Source organism: Mustela nigripes, chromosome 10 (genome assembly GCF_022355385.1).
Source record: "Mustela nigripes isolate SB6536 chromosome 10, MUSNIG.SB6536, whole genome shotgun sequence".
NCBI classification, from domain to species: domain Eukaryota; kingdom Metazoa; phylum Chordata; class Mammalia; order Carnivora; family Mustelidae; genus Mustela; species Mustela nigripes.
Genome location: NC_081566.1, coordinates 21,633,790 through 21,661,166, shown reverse-complemented (window position 1 = coordinate 21,661,166; position 27,377 = coordinate 21,633,790). Strand labels below are relative to the sequence as shown.

General features: G+C 36.2%; 1 protein-coding gene across 1 annotated transcript in view; it reads right to left on the bottom strand.

Moving 5' to 3' along the window:
- HMCN1 (hemicentin 1) overlaps positions 1-27,377 on the bottom strand; it is a 458,039-nt gene that overhangs the window by 126,259 nt on the left and 304,403 nt on the right. Inside the window, 10 exon segments of the mRNA XM_059412784.1 lie at positions 399-617; positions 3,726-4,007; positions 5,420-5,581; positions 6,582-6,704; positions 11,104-11,200; positions 17,932-18,107; positions 22,887-23,010; positions 24,168-24,319; positions 25,021-25,197; positions 27,170-27,271. Of these exon segments, the coding sequence (XP_059268767.1) occupies positions 399-617; positions 3,726-4,007; positions 5,420-5,581; positions 6,582-6,704; positions 11,104-11,200; positions 17,932-18,107; positions 22,887-23,010; positions 24,168-24,319; positions 25,021-25,197; positions 27,170-27,271 (1,614 nt within the window).

Here is a 27,377-nt window from a genome sequence, read left to right as displayed (position 1 = left end):
TGGATGGAACTAGAGTGTATCATGCTTAGCGAAATAAGTCAAGCAGAGAAAGACAACTATCATATGATCCCCCTGATATGAGGAAGTGGTGATGCAACATGGGGGCTTAAGTGGGTAGGAGAAGAATCAATGAAACAAGATGGGATTGGGAGGGAGACAAACCATAAGTGACTCTTAATCTCACAAAACAAACTGAGGGTTGCCGGGGGGAGGGGGTTTGGGAGAAGGGGGTGGGATTATGGACATTGGGGAGGGTATGTGCTTTGGTGAGTGCTGTGAAGTGTGTAAACCTGGTGATTCACAGACCTGTACCCCTGGGGATAAAAATATATGTTTATAAAAAATAAAAAATTAAAAAAAAAAGAAAAAAATGAAATACAGAGAAATTAAGGGGAAACTGTGGCCATATGAAGCTAACCAGATTGCCAGGGTATGAAAATTTCTAATACCTGAGAGAATTCTCACAGAACTGCTAAGGCTGACAGGCCATCCATCTTTAAGCCAGGTAATGGAAGGCAGGGGAATTCCTGAAGCTTCGCAAGTCAGAGACACTGAGTTCTTTTCCACGACACTGATATTGTCAGGTATCCCATGGTTTCCTATGATGCTTGGAGGGGCTGTATGATAGAACAAATAAGGAAAGGAAAAGAAGTTAGCTAATATATATCAAACATCAAATCCTCAACAGCCTATGGTTAAGATAACTTCCATTGCCTGGTCAACATAAGCAAATAAGCAATCACAACAATGAGCTTATTATAAGTAGCCATATTTTTAGTGTAACATTCCTGGAAATAAAAATGTTGCTTCTTCCCCACTCATAGCAGTAAATGACTTTCATATTGTTATTCTATTGGTGGTGAATGATTTTCTATGAGTCACTAATCTCGTCTGATAAATCTCTAATGTGGACACATGACCTTTTTATAGGCAAAATTTTCTAACAAGAATTCCAATCCTAAAAATAAGCAATCAAACAAAAAAAATATGCTTAATATTGAAACTTCTCTTTTACATTCTGATTATGTTAGCTTTGGCTCACATATTTGCTTCAAACTATAGGATATTAATGCTGGACTTTGTGCACATCCTAAATGGATTCATGTTATAAGATTGTCTATGAAATTTATCATTATTTCTGTAGATTTAAAAATTGTAGGGGCACCTGGATGGCTCAGTCAGTTACCAATCTGACTCTTGATTTCAGCTCAGGTCTTGACCTCAGGTTGTGAGTTCAAGCCCCCATGAGTTAAAAATAATGCAATTCCTAGAGATTTTATCCAAAAACTGTTAGAACTAATAAATGAGTTCATTAAAGTTGCAGGATACAAAATTAATACACAAAGTATATTGCATTTCTATATAATAATAATGAAATATCAGAAAGTGAAAGTAAGAAAACAATCCCACTTACAATTGCATCAAAAAGAATAAAACACATGGAATAAATTAACCATAGAAGTGAAAGACCTGTATGTTGAAGACTATAAGACAATAATGAAAGAAACTGAAGAAGGCACAGATAAAAGGATTGGGGAATAATACTGACAAAATGTCCTACTACTCAAAGTAATATGTTTGTAATGCAATCCCTATCAAGATTCCAAAGGCATCTTCCACAAAAATAGAAATAAACAATACTAAACCTTATATGAAACCACAAAAGACCCAAATAATCAAAGCAATCTTGAGAAAGAACAAAGCAGGAGGCATCATGCTCTATAATTTCAAACTATTTTCTTAAGCTATAGTAATTAAAACAGCATGGTATTGGCATAAAAACAGACATATAAATCAATGGTATAGAATAGAGAGCCCAGAAATGAACCCACTCATATATGATCAATTCATTTACAACAAAGGAGTCAGGCATATCTGCTGGGGGAAAGATAGTCTGTCTCTTCAATGAATGGTGCTGGGAAAATTGAAAAGCCAAAGGCAAAAGAATGAAATTGGACAATTACCTTACACCATACATATAAAAGAGTAATGGATTAAAGGCTTGAACATAAGACATGAAACCATAAAACTCCTAGAAGAAAACATAAGCCCTTTAACACAGGTCTTAGAGATGACTTTTCGAATGTGACACCAAAAACAAAAAGCGACGAAAACAAAAATAACTCTCGGGGCTACATCATAGTAAAAAGCTTCTGCACAGAAAAGGAAACAATCAACAAAATGAAAAGGTGACCCACTGATTAGGAGAAAATACTTGCAAATCATATATCTGCTACGGGGCTAATATAAAAAATATATTAAGAATCCATATACTTCAATACCCCAAAACAAGCAATCAATTAAATATGGGCAAAAATATGAATAATTATTTTTCCAAGAAAGACATACAGATGGTTAGAAGGTGCATGAAAAGGTACTTAACATTATTAATCAACAGGGAATGCAAATCAAAAGCACAATGCGATATTACCTCACACCTGTTTGAATGGCAATTATCAAAAAGACAAAAAACAGCAAAGGGATGATGAAGAGAAAAGAGAATCCTGGGCCCTGTTGGTGTAAATCCATGCAGCCACTGTGGTAAACAGGTTTTTTGAGGTTCCTCAAAAAATTAGAATTAGAATCACCATATGATTCAACAATTTTACTTCTAGGTATTTATATGAAGAAAATAAAAACACTGCCTTGAAAAGATACATGCACCCTCCTATGTTTATTGAAGCATTATTTATAACAGCCAAGCAATGGAAACAACCCATGTCCAATGATGGATGACTAGATAAAGGAATTAAAGGATATATATACATTGGGTTATTATTCAGCCATTAAAAAAAAAAAGAATGAAATCTAGCCATTTGTAACAACGTGGAATTATCTCAAGGGCTTTATGCTAAATGAAATAAGTCAGACAAAAAGATAAATACTGTATGATCTCTTAGAAGTGGAATCTAAAAATGGGTATCAAAGAGGGCACGTGTTGTGAGGAGCACTGGGCGTTTTATGCAACTAATGAATTATTGAACACTACATCAAAAACTAATAATGTACTATATGTTGGGTAATTAACATAATAAAAAAGATACTGATAATAGTTTTAAAAAAACTAAAACTAAAAATAAATAAAAACAAACAAATAAATAAATACAACCAAGTTCATAGGTACAGAGGACAGTTAGCCATGGGGGGTGTGGGCAAACTATTTTTGTTTTTGTTTATAGTTTAAATAAACTGCACTAAAAAAAAAGAAAAAATTAAAATTGCAATTCAAATTATATGCATATGAATAACTGTCCTTGAGTACATGTACACTTGGTCTATTCCTTTTGACATTTATGACTCATTAATTGGAATATTAAAGCTGACATCAGTACAACTCACGAGCAGCTGATACTGAGTCAGTAAATTCTAAGGAACCTAGGCTTATACTAACCAAGAGAGCAAATTTGGAAAACATAGAATCAAGGGCTATTACTTGGGATAGCATTGGCTCAAAAGTACTTGAAGAAGACAATTAGACAATTAAACCTACTTTACTATGTGCTTTTCTGAGAGAACATCTAATGTCTGTTTGTTTCAGCAAGGGAAAAAATGGAAGGTCAAGCACAGAAGGATAAGTGATGAGACCGGTCCAGAGAAAAGGTACATATGCAGAAAATCATAGACTACAAATAAAAGATCCAATACTGACAGCTTGTGTTTCCCATCAAGGATGCTACAGATTATAATAGCCAGAGAACAGATTTATTGAGCTTCTTTATACTTACTATGTACACTTAAGTCATATTTTCTGTCAGTCATTCCTGCTACATTCACAGCAACACACACATAACGGCCTGTGTCAGATACATGAATGTTCTTCAGCTGAAGGATGCGGCCTTCATCCAATATTTCCATTCCCCTTCCCTTCGTCAAAGGGCGGCCATCTTTCATCCAGGTCACTTTCGGCTGAGGAATACCCTGCACCTCACACTCCAAGGAAATACCCTTCCCTCGAGTAACAGTGATTTCAGTAGGGTGGCTGCCACTATTGGATATAGTTGGTCGAACTGAAAAAAAAAAAAAAGTAAAGTAGAAAATATCTGCTTCAAGTCTTGCATAGGAATTTGTATCAGTCAAAGTTAAAGTCATTTTTGATGTTGAAACATAAAGTACTAAGAAAAGGCCCAGGGCTAATTGACCTGGCATTGCTATACTGAGAAGCAGAATTCCTTTCTAATGTTTCTAAATGTGGTCATGCTTGAAATAAAGCTATCAACACATCAAGAAAAGTTTTGTGTTTGCTACTTTTCCTTATTTTTAACAAGTTATACGAATGCTTGAACCTATCTTTCATAGCCCTAATTTACAGAAGCCTTCCTAATATTAACATTAAAATAGATATGATAACCTCACTCACAATCAATTCCTTTCTTTTTTCTACCCTCTAGCCTCCATGACAGGAGTTGAAAAGCTGAGACTGTTTCTCAATCTTCCCTAAAAAGGAGGTGGCCACATGAATCAATTTGGGCCTATAAAATCTAAATAAAGATCTGCTTGGTAAGCGTGGGGGATGAGGGGAATGGGTTGGGAATTTTTTTGCTGTCCTGATGAAAGAAAAACATACCACTTCTTATCCTTATTTTTGCCTTCAATGTGGACTTGATACTACAGTTGCTGCAATGATCTTGAGACCACAGAGCTAGGAGCAGGAGAAGCCTAGATCTCCTGTCTTGATATGAGTACAGTTCTGATCAACTCCAGTGACCACCAACCTCAGGCTTCTCATTCTGTGAGAGAATAAGTCTCTAAGTGGTTAACCCACTGATCACCAGTTATTCTGTAGATTTGCTGCTGAATTTACCTGATACTTATTCTAAGAAAAAAAAAAAAGTTAAGACCAATTTGAATACATAGGTACGTGGGGGAAGAAAAATGGGCCAGCATTACCCATCTTGGTGGCGAGTGTCAGTCCTACTACAATCAAGCCATGTGACCTTGGTCAATCATGGGAACCTCTCTGGCCTTCGATGACTGCATATGCAAAATGGAGACAATAATTTTGTTTCACATCATAGTTCATGTAAAGGTTAAATGAGATAATGTGAACATTTAAAACACTTTAAAATCTTATATGAATTAAATATACTTTAAAATGAGGTATTTTTACATTTTACAAATATACCCTATGATACAATGCCATCTCTCCCCATTCCACACATCCACTCTCCTGCCCACAATACATTACAGCCACATTGATGGGTCTTCTATCTGCATGCTGATGCAGTGCACAGCTGTGTTGTTAAATGAATAACAGACAGAAATAAGCAACTCTTCTTTATGTCAACACAGTTTAAATTTGTGAGTCTTATGATAGGTATATTATAGCCATATTGCCTTGAAGGTATCTTAAAGATATAAAGAAAAAGCAAAAAGGAAAGACAGAAAGATTAAAAGAAAGCCTGGCTAATCAATAATTTACTGTAGACTTGCAGATCGTAGTCTTTCTTTGCTGTTCCAGCAACATTCGATGCCACACATGTGTATAGTCCTGCATCAGATTTTTCCGCAACTGAGATCTGTAACTGTCTGCCTCCAGATAAAGTTCTGACTCGCCCTGCAGAATCAGTCAGCACTGGCAAGCCTGCAAAGAAAACAAAATGCCAGAATATGAAGCAAAAATATATAGCATTTTGTGTACACACTCTGATAAGTACATTTATTTACATCTTAGTTCAAAGACCTAAAAGACACCCACCATTTTTTTTTTCTATTCACTGAAAACGTTGGTACTTCGTACCTAAAAGACAGAAGACGCTGTAAAATAATCCTATGCAAAAAGGAGGAGGAGAAGGAAGGAGAAGAGGGGCAGGAGGGAAAGTAGGTATTTACCAAGATTGTCTTTGGCAAATTTTTCTTTCAATCAACATGGCATTTGAAAGTGTACTTAGAAAAATTAAGTAAAATCTTAAAACAGTAAAACAAATATTTTAAAAATCAACAAAAAATACTGGGCGCCTAAGTGGCTATGTCAGTTAAGAGTCTGCCTTCAGCTCAGGTCATGATCCCAGGATCCTGGGATCGAGCCCTGCCTCAGGCTCCCCCTCATCGTTGCAAGTCTGCTTCTCCTTCTCCCTCTGTGATCTTTCTCACCCTCACTGTCTCTCAAATAAATAAATAAAGTCTTAAGAAAATCACCTAAAATATAGATGATCTGTCTGATACTTAATGGATACAAAAAAATATTTATTGATGAACAAATTGATAATTTGGTCAACCACAAAATTCAATCTTAACGTACATTGCAAAACTGTCACAAATACAGCAAAAATGTTATAGAAAATATTTTTAAAGCTTATTCTCAAGATGATAAAAATTCTTTGAATGGTGGATTCAGGTTATAAAGCAATCAACTAATACAGAAAAGTTAATTCTTTTCTGAAGAACAGTTTCAAAACTGAAGATTTTCAGATAGATAGTCCAGAAGTTACCACGTGCTTTAATACAAAGCAATCATGCTATCTAGAATTTTATTCTGCAAACCCCAGGAAAATTGGTTAATAAACTGACATGTTTGTCAAACAACACATAGATTCATTTAACATTTATATTTAATTTTATAAATGTTGAGGATGAAAACTGACCTTTCTTCTTCCAAACAAGATTTGGGGGTGGAATACCACTTGATTCACACAATAAACTAATGAGATTCCCTTCAATGACTGTGAGTTGAGCACGTTCATCAGAACCATAAATATTTGGTGGTACTGAAAGAGGAAAAAATACTATATTATATTAACTTTACATAAAATTTCCTTAATATTTTACATATAAAAAAAAAGGTTCCCATTCAAATGACATAAGGGAATAATTAGCCCTTGAGGTTGACATATCAATACTACATTAAAAGTCAACTGTAAGACACAGAATAAATACCTATTAGCAAACTTCCTGTCTTTACAGACAGAAACTTAACAAAATACTCAGAAGCTAATGTATTGTAGATAATTACACTTTTTGCATAAAAAAGCTAAAGCGCCTACTAAATTTACACTTAACTGTCATTTCTGCTCAGCCAGTTTTGATGTCTTAGCAGCTGAACAGAACTGGAAAACATCAGGCTTACAATATGATGGTAAAGGAGATACATAGGGTTTGACCTAAGAAATGGATATGTTACCTATTCTAGAATGCACAGCCTGCCTCCCCACTGTTCTCTAGTTTCTCTTTGGAACGTTTAAATGAACGCTGACTACCCATGATTCTCTCAAGGAGGTCGAGTCTGCCTTTGCTGGCTGATGTCTCCTCTCTGGTGGCCATATTATCAGGGGCAGATGCTTGCTCTTCCAAGCTCGTGGGAGTTGAGGAGTGGAAGAATCCTTCTTCCCCCTCAATATAGCTTCTAGTCATTGTTCAACTCCAACTGCCTCATGTGAAAACCTCCTCTTTTGAGGCTCATGCCCCCAATTTACTTCTTTTCCCCTCTTACCATCATCTGTGAACCCACCATTTTTTTTTTCTATTCACTGAAAACTTTGGTACTTGTTTTTATCTTTCTCCTTCACACAGAGATCTGGCATGATTCTGTATGAATTCAACATCTGCATGTATGCCTAGTCTAACCACCATGGCTACTTACTTCCTCGATCTGCTCATCCCTTTCTCCACCATGTTGATCATCTAGAACTTTTCTCCTACTGCTCCGTCCTTGTATTTCTTTCACTCAGTTACTCCCGGTTCTTACTTTATCAACCTTAGTTGAGTCTCAAGTCTTTTCACTTCTCAGAACCTCCCAAACCAGCTGCCTACCCTTGTTTACAGACCTCTATTCAGCTTAGATTTCATGATAATTTCAACTACTCCTTTGCGAATAATCTCAACTGCTTTGTACTGCTGTCCTTCCTTTTTTGAAACACCTTTCCTCTCGATGAATCCTACAGTTTACTCTGTCATCTCCTATACCACAGACAGAAAGTTCTGCAGAAGAAAATGACAATTACATAGATTGCCATTACTCTAAGTATACCATCTCCAACCTCAATTCTACCCTCCTCTACTCCCATGGCTTCCACTGACACAAATACTTGCAAATCTGTATCTGTAATGCAGACCCCATGAGGTCTAGATTTTTGTATCTGACTACTAAACATCTCCATCTGGATACATCAGAGGCATTTTCAAACTTGACTTGTCCACAACTGAACTCAGTCACCTTTGTTCCTTCACTGAGGGAATGACACTGCTGTTCACAGGGCTCATCTGGCCAACCCACACCAACATCCATCCTTTCCTCTTCTTTTCACACCTCTCCATGTAATCAATCAATCTTGTTAATTCAATTTCTTAAATACTACTAGAGTTTATTTGTTTTATTCCCTAAATATGGATCTGAACACCCAGTCCTTTAAATCCTTTTAACAGTATCCTATCGTCTTAAGAATCAGATCTATACTTCAAAAGTTTGAGAGGTCCTTTTCAATCTGTCCCCTTTAACCTTTCCTATCTAATATCTTCTCCTTCTCCATTCTACCACACCAGGCTCCATAGTGAGTGATGTTTGGTTCAATGAATGCAGACAGTCTTCTTGAGGTCTCTGTAATGCTTCCATCCTCTTTAGAGAGCTAATGTCAACTCATTCTTAAAATCCCAATTAGTGCTCGCTTCGGCAGCACATATATTAAAATCCCAATTAGATGAACCCTGATATGTCTTCCACAAATACTCCTATGTTATCTCTTCAGAGATTTAATTTTAATTAACTATTTAAAGTAAAGATATTTCTGCAGCAGCAGACTATATGTTGTGTGTGACCAGTGTCTTTGCCTTTCTCATTAACTTCTCTATGCCTACCTGAGGCACAATGACTAGAACAGAGAGGCACACCCATAAATATTTTTTGTAATTCTGTCTTTGATGTCTCAACTTTCTCCCCCTATCATTTATTCTTATATCTACTATATTCTGCTTTCCACTATTAAATTGATTTTCTTTAAGAGGCATTGGTCTCATTTATAAATTGCACTTTACAGTTTATGTCTAATTTCGCTTTTCTGCAACATGTGACATTATTCATTCATTCCCCTACCCATCCATCTATGTCCAACCTATTCCTTGCCCATATTCTACTTTCGGGTACACCATTGCCTTTTGTTTTGATGACACAAGTGTTTCCCTACTTCTTTCACTGCTTCTTCCAGTTTCTCATTTGTGTCTTTTTATCTGTCTTACCTGGTGAGAGTCATTCTGCAGTACTCTTCTGTATACATTCTTCTTTTTCTCTAAGGGATCTCAACTGCCGCATATATACTCATGTCTCTAATTTTATATTTTAACTCTTTTCTCTCTCTCTTCTAAATGATAGGCTTCTATTTCTGACTGCATGGTAGACAGCATCACATGGACACTCTACAGGAATCTTCAATACAGCATTGCAAAAATGAATTTCTCACCTCATTTTCTAACTCCTAATTTTTCTCTTTTCCAACCTTTACTTGACAAAACCCAGTTCACTGTTTTGTCCATACTAGAAGTTATACAAATATTTTTCCCATTTGAAAGAAATGAGAAAGAAAGGGAAGGAGCAATAGAGGGAGAATAGGGGTGAGAAGAGGCAGGAACAGATGTTAATGATATATAAGTAATATACAGTAAATAAATTACCACCTAGTAAATTTTACTATTTAAAGGTAAATTAATCCTTTTATAGGGTGAATAATAGCACTTCTCATAATCTTCCTTAAGAATTTTAGAATGATAATAATTTATAATTAACAAATCATTTTCTACATAAACACATGCTTTTAAAGACTTAAAACATATATTCTCTCCATTGGAATCAAATTATTTCCTCTACCTATTTTTATTTTAAAAATATGGTTTTGAATAAACTTAGAAATCAAAGAGAAATTTCCGCTCATTATCTCAATAGTTAAAAAGTTTAAACAGACACAATCAAAATTAAGAGGGCAATATGTTATAAATGAATTTAAAGAATGGATAAGGAAGATGTGGTCCATACACACTATAGAGTATTATGCCTCCATCAGAAAGGATGAATACCCAACTTTTGTAGCAACATGGACGGGACTGGAAGAGATTATGCTGAATGAAATAAGTCAAGCAGAGAGAGTCAATTATCATATGGTTTCACTTATTTGTGGAGCATAACAAATAGCATGGAGGACATGGGGAGTTAGAGAGGAGAAGGGAGTTGAGGGAAATTGGAAGGGGAGGTGAACCATGAGAGACTATGGACTCTGAAAAACAATCTGAGGCGTTTGAAGTGGCCGGAGGTGGTGGGAGGTTGGGGTAACAGGTGGTGGGTACTATAGAGGGCACGGATTGCATGGAGCGCTGGGTGTGGTGAAAAAATAATGAATACTGTTATGCTGAAAATAAATAAAAAATAAATTAAAAAAAAAGAAGTAAATAAAGGTGGATATGCTGGAAATGGGAGTACTTTTTAACAATTAGCAGACAGTTGTAGCCAGGTAAAAGTTGTGACAATTCCTAAGCATTATCTTAATTGGTAACAAATGGTAGACTACCAAGTGAGGATGACTTTTCTCACTAGTCAGCACAGTAATCCCACCTCCCACCAAGGTGTTCCCACTCACACACAGAATCCATAGGCATGGTTTGTTTGGCCTTTTGACTTATTTCAATTGATCAAACCACCAACAGTTCATGGAGAAAGCCCAATCATTAGTCAATTATTATATGGCTTCACTTACTTGTGGAGAATAAGGAATAACATGGAGGACATTGGGAGATGGAGAGGAGAAATGAGTTGGGGAAAATCAGAGGGGGAGACAAACCACGAGAGACTGTAAACTCTGAGAAACAAACAGGGTTTTGGAAGAGAGAAGGGGTAGTGGGTTGGGTGAGGCTGGTGGTGGGTATTACGGAGGACATGTATTGCATGGAGCACTGGGTGTGGTGCATAAACAATGAATTTTGGAACACTGAATAAAATAAAATAAATATTAAATTAAATTAAATTAAATTAAATTAAATGGAAAAAAGAACATCCTGGTTGTAAGAGCCAAAGAGTGTAAGCTTAGGCAGGAGAGTAGAACGGTTCTACCTGAAAATTACAATGACTAAAACATTCAGGTTCTGGAAGTCTATCTATAATTGATCTTAATTACATATAATCACACTTACCCCAAATGTTGACATTATAGTTTTTCTCAGTTTTTCCAGCAACATTTGTTGCCTCACAAGTGTAACGACCAGTGTCTTGAACTTGAGCCTCTTCAATCTAAAAACAAAACCATGCTTTGAAATTTCAGTTTCAATTTCATAATTGGAGTTTTTCTATTCATGTTATTTGTGACTTGTTATTTTTTCATGAGTATTCTAAAGATTTTCAAACATATAGAAAGGAGAGATAATAGTAAAATGTATGGCTATATGCCCATCACCCACATTCAACATTTAAATCAAGATTCAACAATTTTCATCTATGTCATACTTTGTTTTAATCTAATTAATATTAGTGACTGAAGGTTTAGAAAGGGCTTTTAAATATAATGAGACAAAATTCAGATTAAATGGCAATAAAAATCACAATTAATTTCTGAATAAGTTACTTAGGGTTTTAAAATAGATAGCCTGTATATATTTAGGATATTGTTCAGTAAAACACCTTTATTGTTCATTATATGTCTTCTCCCTATATGGTTTATAAGCTTCTGTTTTAGAGAAAACTTTTATTTCAATTCTAGTTGGTTAACCTACAGTGCAATTTTGGTTTTAGGAGTAAAATTCAGTGATTCATCACCTACATACAACACCCAGTGCTCATCATAACAAGTGTCCTCCTTACCTCCATTACCCATCTAGCCCATTCCCACCTGCTTCCTTCCAACAACCCTCAATTTATTATCTATCTTTAAGGAGTTTCTCGTGGTTTGTTTCTCTCTCTCTCATTTCCCCCCTCTCATATGTTCATCTGGTTTGTTTCTTAAATTGTACATATGGATGAAATAATATATTTGTCTTTTTCTGACTGACTTATTTCACTTAGCATAATACATTCTATCTCCATCCACATTGCTGCAAATGGCCAGATTTCATTCTTTTTGATGGCTGAGTAATATTCCATCATGTAGATTGCCAGATCTTCCTTACCCATTCATCAGTCAATGGACATTTGGGCTCTTTCCATAGTCTAGCTATTGTTGATAGTGCTGCTATAAACAGTGGGGTGCATGTACTTTTTCGAATCCACATTTTTGTATCCTTTGGGTAAATACCCAGTAGTGCAATTACTGGATCATAGGGTAGCTCTTTCTGAGGAACCTCCATACTGTTTTCCAAGTGGCTGCACCAGTTTGCAGTCCCATCAATAGTGTAAGAGGTTTCCCCTTTCTCCACATCCTTGTCAATACATTGTGTTTCCTGAGTTGTTAGTTTTTGCTTCTCACAGGTGTGAGGCAATACCTCACTGCAGTTTTGATTGACATTTCCCAGATGATGAGTGATACTGAGCATCTTTTCACGTGTCTATTAGCCATCTGGATGTCTTCTTTGGAAGAATATCTATTCATGTCTTCTGCCTATATCTTAACAGGATTATTTGCTTTTGGGTGTTGGGTTTTGTTGTTTTGTTTGTTTGTTTTGTTTTGTTTTTAAGATCTTTTTTTATTTATTTGTTGGAGAGAGAGAACACAAGCAGGGCAAGTCCCAGGCAGAAGAAGTAGCCTCCCCACTAACTAAGCACAGAGCCCAATGTGGGACTGGGATCATGACCCAAGCTGAAGGCAGACGCTTAACTGACTGAGCCAACCAGGCATTCCTGAGTTACATCAGTTCCTTATATATTTTGGATACTAAGCCTTTATCAGATATGTCATTTGCAAATATTTTCTCCCATTCCATAGCTTACCTTTTAATTTTGTTGATGTTCTCCTTCAATGTGCAGAAGCTTTTTATCTTGATGAAATCCCAGTAGTTCATTTTTGCTTTTGTTTCCCCTGCCTCCAGTGACTTATCTAGTAAGAAGTTGCTATGGAGGCAGCTGGGGGTCTGACCCTTGGTTTTGGCTCATGTAATGATCTCAGGGTCATGAGATTGAGCCCCACATTCGGTTTTGTGCTCAGTAGGGGTCTGCTTGGGATCCTTTCCCTCTCTGTCTTCCTCGCTGCTCCCCACCTCAAATAAATATTAATCTTTAAAAAAAAAAAAAAAAAAGAAGTTGCTGTGGCTGATGTCAAACAGGTTCCTCCATGTGTTCTCCTCAAGGGTTTTGATGGTTTCTTGTCTCACATTTAGGTCTTTCATCCATTTTGAATTTATTTTTGCGTATGATGTAAGTGGTCCAGTTTCATTCTTCTGCACGTTGCTGTCCAGCTCCCCAACACCATGTGTTGAAAGACCTTTTCCCATTGGATATTCTGTCCTGTTTTGTTGAAGATTAGTTGATCGTATAGTTCTGAATCCATTTCTGGGTTTTCTATTCTGTTCCATTGATCTATGTGTCTATTTTTTTAAATTTATTTTTTATTTATTTTCAGCATAACAGTATTCATTATTTTTCACCACACCCAGTGCTCCATGCAATCCATGCCCTCTCTAATACCCACCACCTGGTACCCCGACCTCCCATCCCCTGCCCCTTCAAAACCCTCAGATTGTTTTTCAGAGTCCATAGTCTCTCATGATTCACCTCCCCTTCCAATTTCCCCCAAGTCCCTTCTCCTCTCTTAACTCCCCATGTCCTCCATGCTATTTGTTATGCTCCACAAATAAGTGAAACCATATGATAATTGACTGTCTCTGCTTACTAAGCATAATCTCTTCCAGTCCCGTCCATGTTGCTACAAAAGTTGGGTATTCGTCCTTTCTGATGGAGGCATAATACTTCATAGTGTATATGGACCACATCTTCCTTATCCATTCGTCTGTTGAAGGGCATCTTGGTTCTTTCCACAGTTTTTGTGCCAGTCCCATACACTCTTGATGACTACAGATTCGTAATATAGCTTGAAGTTCAGAATTGTGATGCCTCCAGCTTTGCTTTGCTTTTTCAGGACTGCTTTGGCCATTTGGGGTCTTTTGTGGTTCCATCCAAATTTTAGGATTTGTGAAAAAAGCTCTGTGAAAAAAGCTGGTGATATTTTGATAGGGATTGCATGAGATGTGTAGATACCTTTGTGTAGCAGAGATGTTTTAACAATGTTTGTTCTTCCAGGCCATGAGCATGGAATGTTTTCCATTTTCTTTGTGTCCTCTTCAATTTCCTTCCTAAGTGTTTTATATTTCTCAGAATACAGATCTTTTACCTCTTTGGTTAGGTTTATCCTTAGGTATCTTGTGATTTTGGGTGCAATTGCAAATGTGACTGATTCCTTGATTTCTTTTTGTGCTGTTTCATTATTGATATAGAAATGCAACAGACATCTGCACACTGATTTTATATCTTACAACTTTGTTGAATTCATGCATTAGTTCTAGCTATTTTTGGTGGAGTCTTCTGGGTTTTCTACACAAAGTATCATGTCACCTATGAATAGTGAAATTTTGACTTCTTCCTTCCCCATTTGGATGCCTTTTATTTCTTTTTGTTGTTTGATTGCTGAGACTAGACTTACAGTACTATGTTAAGTAGTAATAGCAAGAGTGGATATCCTTGTCCTGTTCCTGACCAGAGGGAAATGTTCTCTTTTTCCCCACGGAGGATAATATTAGCTGTGTGTCTTTTGTATATGGCCTCTATGATTTTGAGGTATGTTTCATTTATCTCTACTTTGTTGAGGGTTTTTTAATCAAGAAAAGATGCTGTATTTTGTCAAATGCTTTCTCTGCATTTATTGACAGGATCTTATCCTTTCTTTTATTAATCTGGCATACCACATTGATTGATTTGTGAATATTGAACCACCCCTGAAGCCCAGAAATAAATCCCACTTGGTCATGGTGAATGACACTTTTAATCTACTGTTGAATTTGATTTGCTAGTATTTTATTAGGATTTTTTGCATCTATGTTCACCAGGGATATTGGTCTGTAATTCTCCTTTTTCAAAAAATAGAAATTCAAATACTTAACACATAATGTATTATTTATTTCAGGGGTATGGGTCTGTGATTCACCCCCCTTCCCTCCAGCAACCCTCAGTTTATTTCCTATAATTAAGAGTGTCTTATGGTTTGTCTCCTTCTCTGGTTTTGTCTTGTTTCATTTCTTCCTCTCTTCCCCTATGATCCTCCTTGTTTTTTAAATTCCTCACATCAGTGAGAGCATATGATAATTGTCTTTCTCTGACTGACTTATTTTGCTTAACATAATGCCCTTTAGTTCCATCCATGTCATTGTAAATAGCAATATTTCTTTTTTTGATGGATGTTTAATATTCCATTGTGTGTATGTGTGTGTTAGTGTGTGTGTGTGTATACCACATTTATCCATTTATCTGTTGATGGATATCTGGGCTCCACATATATATACATATGTATATATAGTATAATTCTTATATATATGTTTTATATATGTGTGTAATTGTTATATATATCTATGTTATAGATATATATGATATATATCTATGCTATAGATATATATATGATATACAGGCATATATCATATATAATATATACCTTATATATTATATGTATCTATATAATATATATTATACATCATTGTAATATATACAAATATGCAATTGTACAATTGTTATATATAACAATTGTACAATACCAATAACAATTGTACAATTGCATATTTGTATATGATACATTACAATGATGTATAATTATAATTATGCAGTTATAATTCATAATATATATATCACATATATATGAATATGTATATATGAATGGAGTGTTACACACACACACACACACACACACACACATATGAATGGAATGTTATTCAGCCATAAACAAGGATGAAATCTGGCCATTTGCAACAACATGTATGTAGCTAGAGAGTATAACATTAAACTATGTAAGTCCTTCAGAAAAAGAGAAATACCAAATGAGTTCATTTATATGTGAAATTTAAGAAACAAAACAAATGAATAAAGAGGGAAAAAGAGAAAGAGAAACAAACCAAGAAACAGGCTCTTAAGCACAGAGAACAAACTGACGGTTACCAGAGGAGAGGTGGGTGGAGAGATAGTGAAACAGGTGAAGGGGATTAAGGAGGGCAGTTATTGTGATGAGCACTGGGTGTGGCAGGTAAGTAATGAATCACTATTACCACAATATTGTACACCTGAAACTAATATAACACTAATGTTAACTACGCTGGAATTAAAATAAAAACTTTATAAAAAAACACATTGCTTGCCAAGTGTGTTGCAGGCAAAATGAAACAGTAGGAATCTACTACTTTACCTGGTTGAAGATGTGCATGAATCATTTTGGGAAATGCACTGGTAAGATAGTTTTAACTGACTGGTTTTGTCTGAGTTTTGTACAAGTTTTTATTTCCATGCAGTCCTCCCTGCACACCCTTCAGTGGGACCTGCACACTTCAGGGTGCCTGGCCAGCCTCTATAGCAGAGATTAAATTGATCCCAGGATTTCTTCACCCTCACCTTTCTTCTGGCTTCCCAAACCTATTGAGATCTGTGCTCTAAAGGAATCAACTTCTATACTCTGAAATTTGCAAAGACGTTTCTAATCACACATAGCTGTCCCCTCCCAGTGCTGGGATGTGTGTCCATACAATTGTCTCCCTCTGTCATTTGGTCAGAGCCAGGGTTTGAAAATACTATCCGTTGATTTCTAGAGCTCTGGGTCTGCCTCTGAGCATGGCCAGTGCTTTTTGCTTTTCTCCCCCTAGACAGCTCAACTGACTTATCCTACTTTCCTCCATCAGTTATTCCAGCCTTTCCTTATTTACCCAGCTCCACTATTACAGGTCATAATTCCTAAAGTCTCTACTTGGTTGCCTCTAACGCACTTCATACTCCCTCCCATTCTCTCCCACACTTCTGCTCTCCTTATATAAGCTTCTCAGCTTCCTATGTGCTGATACCATTATCCAATTCTCAAGACTCCTTTTGTTTGCCACTAATAACCTTCCTTTACCAAAAGGCTATGCGGCATAGGGGTTAGTAGCATGAGTTTTAAAGCTATATTCCTGTATTCAAATCCCATTTCTGAGACTTATTATCTGTGGGACGATTACCTAGCCATTCTTCCAGTTTCTCAATAGGGTTATTATGAGGAATTTATAAATACGCCAGTGGCTTATTGACTTCCTGAACACTAATTCCTTTGCACTTTTTATATTTTTAAGATTATTTATTTTTGAAAGGAAAGGGAGAGAGAGAGGGGGCAAGCAAGTGCACAAGAGCAGGGGGAGGAAGAAGCAGACTTGCTGCTGAACAGGGAACTGGACTCAGGGCTTGATCCCAGGACCCTGAGATCATGACCTGAGCTGAAGGCAGATGCTTAACCTACTGAGCCACCGAGGTGTCCCCTGAATCCCAATTCCTTAAACTGGTAATGTTAGCTCTTATTCTTATCTATACAAAAAAAGCCAAGTAGTCTTTCAAGATTTCCAGGCAACCGCAGTCTCTCACCTTTCACTATCCTAGAATGTGTTACCTGTACCATCCTAATAGTAACTAACTCACACTTACAGTACTTACTGCATTTGCAACGGAACTATTAGTTTTCATGTATTTATGCAAAATTGGAGGAAATGGAGGGTAGGAAATGTGTCTATTTTTCACATTTTATTCAGAATACCTAGAATGGGTTTTATTTGCTGGCTGAATGACTAAAAATGAAGCATCCGTTAGAATAGTTCCATAATATTTTCCCAGAAGCATTTTGGATGGTTTCTGGCTACAAATATGGATAAATAGCTAAATCTTACTAAGCATAAAATTTAAAATATTATAAACCTCATTAATAAAAGAGTACCTAGAATTTTACAAGATGAAATTAGTAGAACATCTGTAGACAGGCAAGTTTAAAATCAAAGCCATGAGCTTAGGAATAATATAAGAAAAATTAAATGAATCTCTAGCCTTACCTTTAATACACTTCCATTTTCAGAGATACTGAGGCCTGGTTTCTTCAGCAAGGGGCGGCCATCCTTCAACCAAGTCAAAGTAGGTGGGGGGATAGCATCACTCTGACACAGTAGCTCCACAGCTTGGCTAATGAGGACAGAGATGTTCTGTTCTTCTCCCATAATATTTGGAGGAACTAAGTGAAAGAAGCATTTTCCCTCAGGATAAGACAGGCCAGCTCACTGCTTATCTTGAAGTTATTTACTGAATAATTTATTAGCTCTTTTAAGATGTAGGATCGCAATAATCCTAACATACCCTCTTCGCATCATTTGGTTCAGAATGAAATATTAAGAAATCACTGATTAATATGTTCCCATTGAACAGAAATACCTTTCACTTTAAGAAGTTTTAGAACTGGACGTTCTCACCAAGTGCCTATTTCAGAAACTTTTTGAACGAGGTGTTACTGCTTAATATTTCCAAAGCAATAAATTACTCGTGAAGCATTTTGGAAATAACAATAATTAAAAGCATATATACTTTTTGATAATTTAAAAATATTTTTTGCCAAAGAAAATAAATTTTATCAACATGGAGGCAAAATAAAAAAAAAAAAATAGAGTTGAAAGAGACCACCTGGTCCCACCTCACAGGTATGTAAAACATGAAGTAGGTGACAGACAATAACTTATTTGAAATAATGTAACTAATTTGTGGCAAAGCTAGGAGTCTTCTGATGGGCAGTTTAGAGCTCTTTTTGGTTTTCCATGATGCCTTGTCAGCTTTCTATGGAATAAAGACCATGTGGGATAACTGACACATTAAAGAACAAAATGAAAGCCCTGGCCAGCTGTATAACATACAATTACATAAAAAGAGGAAATGAGTTGAAATTTTAATGAGATTAAAATTAGAATCCCCTGGCTATCAAGCTTGTCAGATGCTGAAATGTGTTCTTGGAAAAGTCTAAGGAATCTCCTTCCCTTGGGTGTATTAAAATATAGAGTAAACAATCATTTGTCTCAGATGGTTTAGGTACAGTCCTGCCAAGAATGAGAGGGTGGGCTCCGTAACTTCTCAAGGACTCTTTCAGGACTGTATTTATAATAATTCAAAAAACACAAACTAACGATGAAATCAGGCCCGTTATAAAAGGGCCACTCTGAAAAAAACAGGGAGGAATTTCCTTGGCTATTTCTCACTAAATCCCATAACTAGTCAGGATTGTAGGCAATGTACCATATTCATAGTGTTTTCCTCTCTTGATAAGAAAGGTTAAGCTGCACTGAAATGAATCCTTAGGGACTTTCCAAATGCCTTGATAGAAACAAGATTTTTGTGGTAAGCATCGTTATTTTGGTTTCTGAGCCACTGTTTCAGGCTGGATCTTGCAGCATGTGGGAAAATGACAATGAATGCAATAGGCTTTGACGACGAACACTGCCGTTCTGCAACCAGGAGGTTTCTCTATGGAGGGAAAGGCATATACACTAAAGGCCACTTTCTTGTACTAATTCTGGATGCAGCACCTGTGCTGTATCCACAGGAACTGATGTCAAGATACAGAGAAACGCCATCGCTGCAATAGACTAATGGAGCATTTGGGCAGAGATTCTTAATGTCCCTTCTGCTCCATTTAACGGCACACACAGACTTCTGGCTCTCGATAAGCTTAGAGTAATCTATGGGGGAACAGAAAACAGTGGGATTGTTTTTAATATGTGACACATTAGATAAAAGATATATAACCAACCTGTCTGAGATTAAAACTGCTAAAATATTAGCAAAATCAGCACCATTAGTACTGTTTTCTAAGATATTATATTATGAAAGATAATATGTTTTCTAAGATATTATAAAAAATTAAGATACATTCACCAATCTTAGCACAGAAAGCCCTAAATAAAATAGCCTAACATTTAACAGCTTGCACATAATTTCAAGTAAAGTCTGGTCTCAGTGGACAAAAAGTACCATAACTGCATAAAAATATGTTTATCTTAGCGTATTTATAGAATTTACAAAAGAGCATGGATTCTTTGTGACTACTTGTAGAAGTAAAAGTCAGAAATAATTCAAGAAAGCAGAATGCTAATTTATTTCCAAATGTTTTTCCTCCAATTATTTTTCTTTATGGCTAAATGAATTGAATCAAGTTCAAAAAGAAACCAGACTTTTTTTTTTTTCAAATTGAGAGGAAAAAATGCAAAAACAATAGAGTATTTGTTTCTAAAGGAACATAAATTAAAGCAAATCTAATTATAGCTGAGGGTATATATTACTGAAACGCATCTATGTTTTCTGTCCTTTCATTTCCAACTTTTTGTTTAGTCTGAGAAGAGAAAAGCCTCTACCCTTTAGATCTCAGCTTCCTTAGATGTTATCCTTACTGAGCTTTGTGGTTATATTGCTTAGGAAGGGGAGGGGGGTATCATGTCTGATTCTCATTCTATGCCTTACACTTGTTAAATTCAATTATCAACATCAGCGCTGCCGCAGGGTTACACTCAAGTTCCTGGAACACATGTGGTCTCCAAGACAATTCTCTGAGCTTAGATTCAAAGTAAAGGTATAGGAAACTCTATCATTTAAAAACCAAATTCTCTCATTTTAGCACCTCAGAATATGGTAAAACATACCCTGAATTTATACTAAGGGGAAATATTTTAATGAACTACTCTTGCAATTGTAAGGAAAGCTATTTTAACCACTGTCTACTCTTCCTATCACCCCCATACTCTGCAATGTCAATCTGAAGGGAATTGGCCACTGGAAATGAATACTCATTAGACTCCAATTGACTCATTAGTCTCCAATGAGACTCCAGATTGTCAAGGTTACTACTACAAACGTAGGAATATAATATATGCAAATAACACTAAGAGGGGAGCAGAAATTGGAAACTAATTTCAGATTACGAGTCAGAAATTTTACAGTTCTTTAATTGCTTGCTGGGCATCTGTATTTCAAATGCTAAGTACAGGTAAATGTTGGCTAACCATCTGACTGTTATAACAGGAAAGATCCCAGTTTTCAGACCAAAAGAGTGGTATAGAAATGTCTTGGCAGGGTTCCTGGGTGGCTCAGTGGGTTAAGCCTCTGCCTTTGACTCAGGACGGCTCAGGTCATGATCTCAGGGTCCTGGGATAGAGCCCAGCATTGGGCTCTCTGCTCAGCAGGGAGCCTGCTTCCCCTCCCCCTCTGCCTGCCCACCCCCATCAAATAAATAAATAAAACCTTTAGAAATGCCTTGGCAAATGATAAAAAATAGTGATGTGCGTTTTTATGACTCCTGGAAAAGATAGCAATGCTCTTTCGTCTCTCTGGTATACTTTTGACACTAACCCATGTAGAAAGAGAAGGAGCCAATTCCAGATTTTCAGTTCTGACTAAAACCCAGCAAATACCCCTCTGCTTGCTAATTATTGAAGGAGCTTTTGTATCACAGACTTAGATTGACTGATGAATCATTCTCTAAGGATATTTCACATTGTCAGCATTCCAATTCTCCACTAATGAAAATCCTAGTTTTTTAATTAAAAAAAATCCTGTTACAACATGGCTAACTTACATGTCTAATGGATCTTGAAAATCCCAGCTGACATCAGTAAACTACTAAAGGGCTCTCTATGTTCCCTCTTTTGTATTGCTTCTGCAATTGACATGGGTCCTTCTCCAGCCTTCAGCTTTGCTAGTGCTGTGTCAGAGATAACAGATGGGACTAAAATGCCCAACTCCAGGTAGTCTGTTCCTTCGCTTAAATCTAATTGGGTCATTTTTATGTCTTGTGGAGATGGGATTGGGAGGGAGACAAACCATAAGTGACTCTTAATCTCACAAAACAAACTGAGGGTTGCTGGGGGGAGGGGGTTTGGGAGAAGGGGGTGGGATTATGGACATTGGGGAGGGTATGTGCTTTGGTGAGTGCTGTGAAGTGTGTAAACCTGGTGATTCACAGACCTGTACCCCTGGGGATAAAAATATATGTTTATAAAAAATAAAAAATTTAAAAAAAAATTAAAAAAAAAAACAAAAAAAAACTAAGATTTTATTTTACTTGTGATTGTTACATTTACTTTTGGCAAACTTAGAAAGAGGAGTCAACCCACATGGTCTGGAGATTAAAAAAAATATATATATATATATATACATATATATATACACACATATAGAATAGGAGTGAACTACTTGGAAGTGAGGCGGGACTAGGATTGTACACGTGAAACTAATATAACCCTGTATGTTAATTATACTGGAATTGACATAGAAAAAGCCCAGATTCTCTTGGTGGGGCCATGAAGAAACAATTCCATTACTCCATGACCAGGGGATATAATGCAAATAAAAAAAAGCCTAAAACAGCTCTAAATGCAAAGGTAAACTAAAATGTGGAATGAAAAACACATCCTATGAATGGAGGCCAATTAGAACTGAACTTTGTTCAGGAGGACTTCTGCTGTGATAGAATTAGACATTTCCTTTTGTACCTTATAGCTGTATCATAGGTAGGAAAAAAACTCAAATTTTCTCTAAATTTATGCCTAACTTTTGCTTCCCAAATAGCCTTTAATTTATAGACATAGTATTGACTAAAAAATATACTGATTATAAATATAAAAGTAAAAAAATCAAGGCTTTGAGTAGAATAGCTCAAGAGAGCTACTTGAACAAATTCTCCCTTTAGTGAAAAGATTATATCTTCTAAATTGCTAAGCTGCTCTCCATAGTCATGTTCTTCAGAGTTTTCTATGAAATCAACACCTAGCATTTTAACTTCTCAGAACATTAAGAAAGGAAAATCAGACAAAGTCAACTATAAAGCAGAAAGGTAGAATTTGATTTGAAACGATACTATAAAACCGTTTCTATTGCTCATGGTTCTTTATTGTCAACAACTTCGTTAACTTATTCAATGATTTTAGGAATTAAATATATCTATACCAGAACAGAAATAATTATTAAAATATTTCACCATATACTCTGAGGTCAATGTCCCTTTGTTTCTCCCCAGCAGCATTCACAGCAACGCAGGTGTATCTCCCAGTATCACTGATTTGAGCGCTGGTCAGGGCTAGGATACGGCCTCCAGACAGAACCTTTTGACGACAGGATAGGTAAATAGTCAACATGCCCCTCTGAGAAACATATACATAAACAGCCTTTTTTCCTCCTATTTTCTGAGATTTATCAATTGACATTTGCCTCCAGAAAGATTTCCACTTGGACATTTTATTTTTCCACTTGGATATTCTAAAGTGGGCAAGCATCATATAATCTACTTCTTAACCTCTCTTTGAAAGAAGACTGTGAAAAGCTAGAACCAAACTTGGTAATAACCACTGAAAACAAGTCCCTGTATACGAAATCAAGTGAAGGTCCAATCTCATCCATCCTTACTGCAGAGAGAGAAAAAGCCACCAGGGAGAAAGATGAGAAGAAGTGGGAATAAGAGCAGCTAATCTTCCTTCTAATTTTCTTGGGGAGGATAAATAAGTTATAATTAATAGCGAAGTAGCAACCAAATAAATTAACTAGTCACATCAATGGCTCTTTAATCCCGTTGGTCTAGTTGTACTTCTAAAATACTGACATTAACCTTGGATCTTCCCTGGTCTCAAATTCTGCAAGCAGTGGATTTTTGAGAAAAACTAAGAAGAATGGTGGGAAAACTAAGTTCTCTATTAGGCAAAATAAAATTTAGGTACACTTTAAATGAGATAGATGTGCTTCTATAATTTTAATTTTGAATCAATGTGAACACTTAAACTGCTTTCTCAGATTCAAATTTCATTTCTACAGTGTTGTGTTTCTAATTTTCCTTACTTTATTACTTTATGTTTTTGTTAAATTAAATATACCCTACATGGTTCTCTAATTCATGAATGTTTCCAAACATTTTAACACAAATTTTAGGAGGAAATTCCTGTTTTTGTTGTTGATGAACACTTCTTTGTGCAAGGTAACTTTTGTGCTGGTGGCAGGGAATGGGGATGAGGAGGGAGGTAGAAAGACAAGTGAAGAGTCAAAATGTAGTATCTACATATGAAACAAAAGAATTCTTAGATGTCTAAGCATTTAAAGAATTGTTTAGAAATCCCAACTGTGTGGCTATGGTAATTATGGAAGTAAATGTGTATGATTTTGGAATAACATTTATCAATTCTTATGCTCTAAATCTTGTTAACAGCTTTCCCTGTTTGTACTTATTTAATAACTAGGTGGTAGATCACCCTTAAGACATGACAGAGAGTACCTGTAACCCGTTAGCAAAACTAGAGACAGGGCTCCCATCTTTCAGCCAGGTCAGACTTGGGGCAGGTGTTCCTCTGGCTTCACATTCTAATCTCACCAGGTTATTAACCACCACTGCCACCATGTTATTGCTGCCAGAAATTGATGGGGGCACTGAAAAGAAATAAAAGGGAAATAAAAGTAAGATATATTAATATCACAGGATATTTCATCTCAAAATAATGAAAAGAATGTACAATGTCTACCATTGTGTTTCCACATGTGAGTTTTTCATGGTTTGGTTTGGTTTTGGTGAGTTCTTTCACATCATTTATTTGAGTTTCTAATCATAGCTATTCCACTGTCAACATCTCCATTTTACAGATGAGGAAAAGGATGTTTTGCTACTTTGTTTGGGAAATCCAGTTTTTAATGCCAGAGCATGTTTTTATTTCTTGATTGTCAGATGTGTGTGTCTTTGGGTGCGTGCGTGCATGTATCTTCCTCCACTGTATCCAAGACCACTATGTTGTCTTGAAAGCATTATTAGCGGTAATAACTTAAAATCTTTCTTTGATCAAAACCTATGATTTTGATAGATAATATTTACAAACAGGGTTATTGTCATTAACTGATGAGATCGTTGATGACTCAACAGTTCATCTAAACTGAACTGAAATTCAATTCAACAGCATGTGAAACTAGAGCATTTTAATAGGAGTCAGGAAATAAAAACAACCATCAGTTATAGAACACGGCACTTTATAAAGATGACAAAACACACTCTGTTAAATCTTCACACTGAAATTTTACAGAAGCACTTAATCATTTTGAATGCATTTTTACCCCAGGATGCATCTAGAAGTGCCACTAACCATGAACCTGCAGACTATAAAATAACTCTGTCGCTCCGGCTGAGTTGATGGCCACACATTTATATATGCCAGCGTCAGAGATCTGGGCACTTTCGATATCAATGATCTGTCCTCTGTTCAAGAAAGTCACACCGCTGGAGCCTGAGAGTGGACGATTATTTTTGTACCATGTAATAGCTGTAAGGGGAAGAAGAAAGAAGTCTGTCTACTCACATCTTTTGTAAATTTTTTTAAGATTTTATTTATTTAACAGAGAGAGATCACAAGTAGACAGAGAGGCAGGTGGAGAGAGAGAAGGAAGCAGCTTCCCCGCCAAGCAGAGAGCCCGATGGAGGGCTTGATCCCAGGGACCTAAGACCACGATCTGAGCCGAAGGCAGAGTCCAACCCACTGAGCCACCCAGGCGCCCCTACGTCTTTTCTTTTAAAGCTCGATACCATCAAATTGCAATAAAAAGAACTGCCTTAATCAAGCAGAGAATAACAATTATCATATGCTTTCAATGACTTGTGGAACAAAAGGAATAGCGGGGAGGACATGAGGAGAAGGAAGGGGAAAATGAAGGGAAAAAATCAGAGAGGGAGCTGAACCATGAGAGACTATGGACTCTGGGAAACAAACTGTGAGTTTCAGAAGGGAAGGGGCTGGGGGATGGGGGAGCCTGGTGAGGGCCATTAAGGAGGGCATGTACTGCATGGAGCACTGGGTGTTATGCACAAACAATGAATCACGGATCACTACATCAAAAACTAATGATGTACCTTATGTTGACTAACATAACATAATAAAACAATTAAATTAAAAAAGGAAATATTAAGGAAGAAATACAAATAAGTTTAGGTTTATATAAAAATTATAAGCTTTCTTACCATTAAAGCTTAGCTTAGTAATAATATTACAGTGTTGTTGTCTTACTATTATCTTACTAACAACCACAATAATAAACATTTAAAGTTTGTATATACACACACAAAAAAAGAATTGCTTTATTCTTATGCTTATCATCCAAGTATAGACAGTTGAAATATTTCTTTAGGATTAGTTTTTTTTTTAATTTAATTTCTTTTCAGTGTAACAGAATTCATTGTTTATGCACCACACCCAGTGCTCCATGCAATACATTCCCCCCATAATACCCACCACCAGGCTTCCCCACCCTCCCAACCCCCGCCCTTTCAAAACCCTCAGATTGTTTTTCAGAGTTCATAGTCTCTTATGGTTCATCTCCTCCTCCAATTTCCCTCAACTCCCTTCTCCTCTCCATCTCCCCATGTCCTCCATGTTATTTGTTATGCTCCACAAATAAGTGAAACCATATGATAATTGACTCTCTCTGCTTGACTTATGTCACTCAGCATAATCTCTTCTAGTCCCATCCATATTGCTACAAAAATTGGGTATTCATCCTTTCTGATGAAGGCATAATACTCCATAGTCTTTAGGATTAGTTTTGAGGAGCAGGTAAGCCTAAGGGAAACATGAATAGCCAAGCCAATATAAGAGCCCTAAAAATGAAGTTATAAAGCAAGTATTTATCATATCATACTGAGAAATCAGTATTTCTCATTCTTTAAATGAGCTCTAAAACGTCAATATTATTTGATAGCAAACTTTTAACCAATTCTATTTCTTTTTGTTGTTATATTCCTCTCATCTGTAAAAATTTTGTCTATGTATTTGATCAAAACCAAAGACCGTACACAATATTAGCCTTAAAAAATTATATTGTTTTTGATTCATATTAATTATTTACCAGTGATGAGAATTACCGAAAAGAATACTATTCTCATTAAATAATTGATTTACAAAAATAATCAACGTACACTAGAGAAAAACATGTTTTTCAACATAAATGTATAAAAAACTACCATTGTGGGTTGTTTGGCCACAGTAAGGACAATAAAACAATTAGTTATTCACATATATCTACTTTGTTTAAATGAGTAAATTATTTCATGCAGTTAGAAGCAATGAAAATTCAAAAATTTCACCCACCTAATTATATCCTTCATGTCATTGCTTTACTCTTGGAATGTATTTTATGATTTTTCCTTTATTAGTAATTACTATATTGTTTTCATAAAAAAGATTTAGTTCTTCCCAGAAATCTTAAAATGTCAATAAGTTAGGAGTCCACAAGTAAACCTACCAGGTAATGGATTTCCAGCTGCCTTACACTCCAGCTGAATGGGGTTGTTCAGCACGACGGTCTCATTCAACATCTTCCCTGCATCCTCCAAACTAGGCGGTTCTATAAGAAGCCCAAACATAATTAATTCACATAAGTAGGATATCTAAATGGAAACTATCTGCTCAGTGGAAATTATCGTTCCTTTCTGTCTTTCACATATATACAC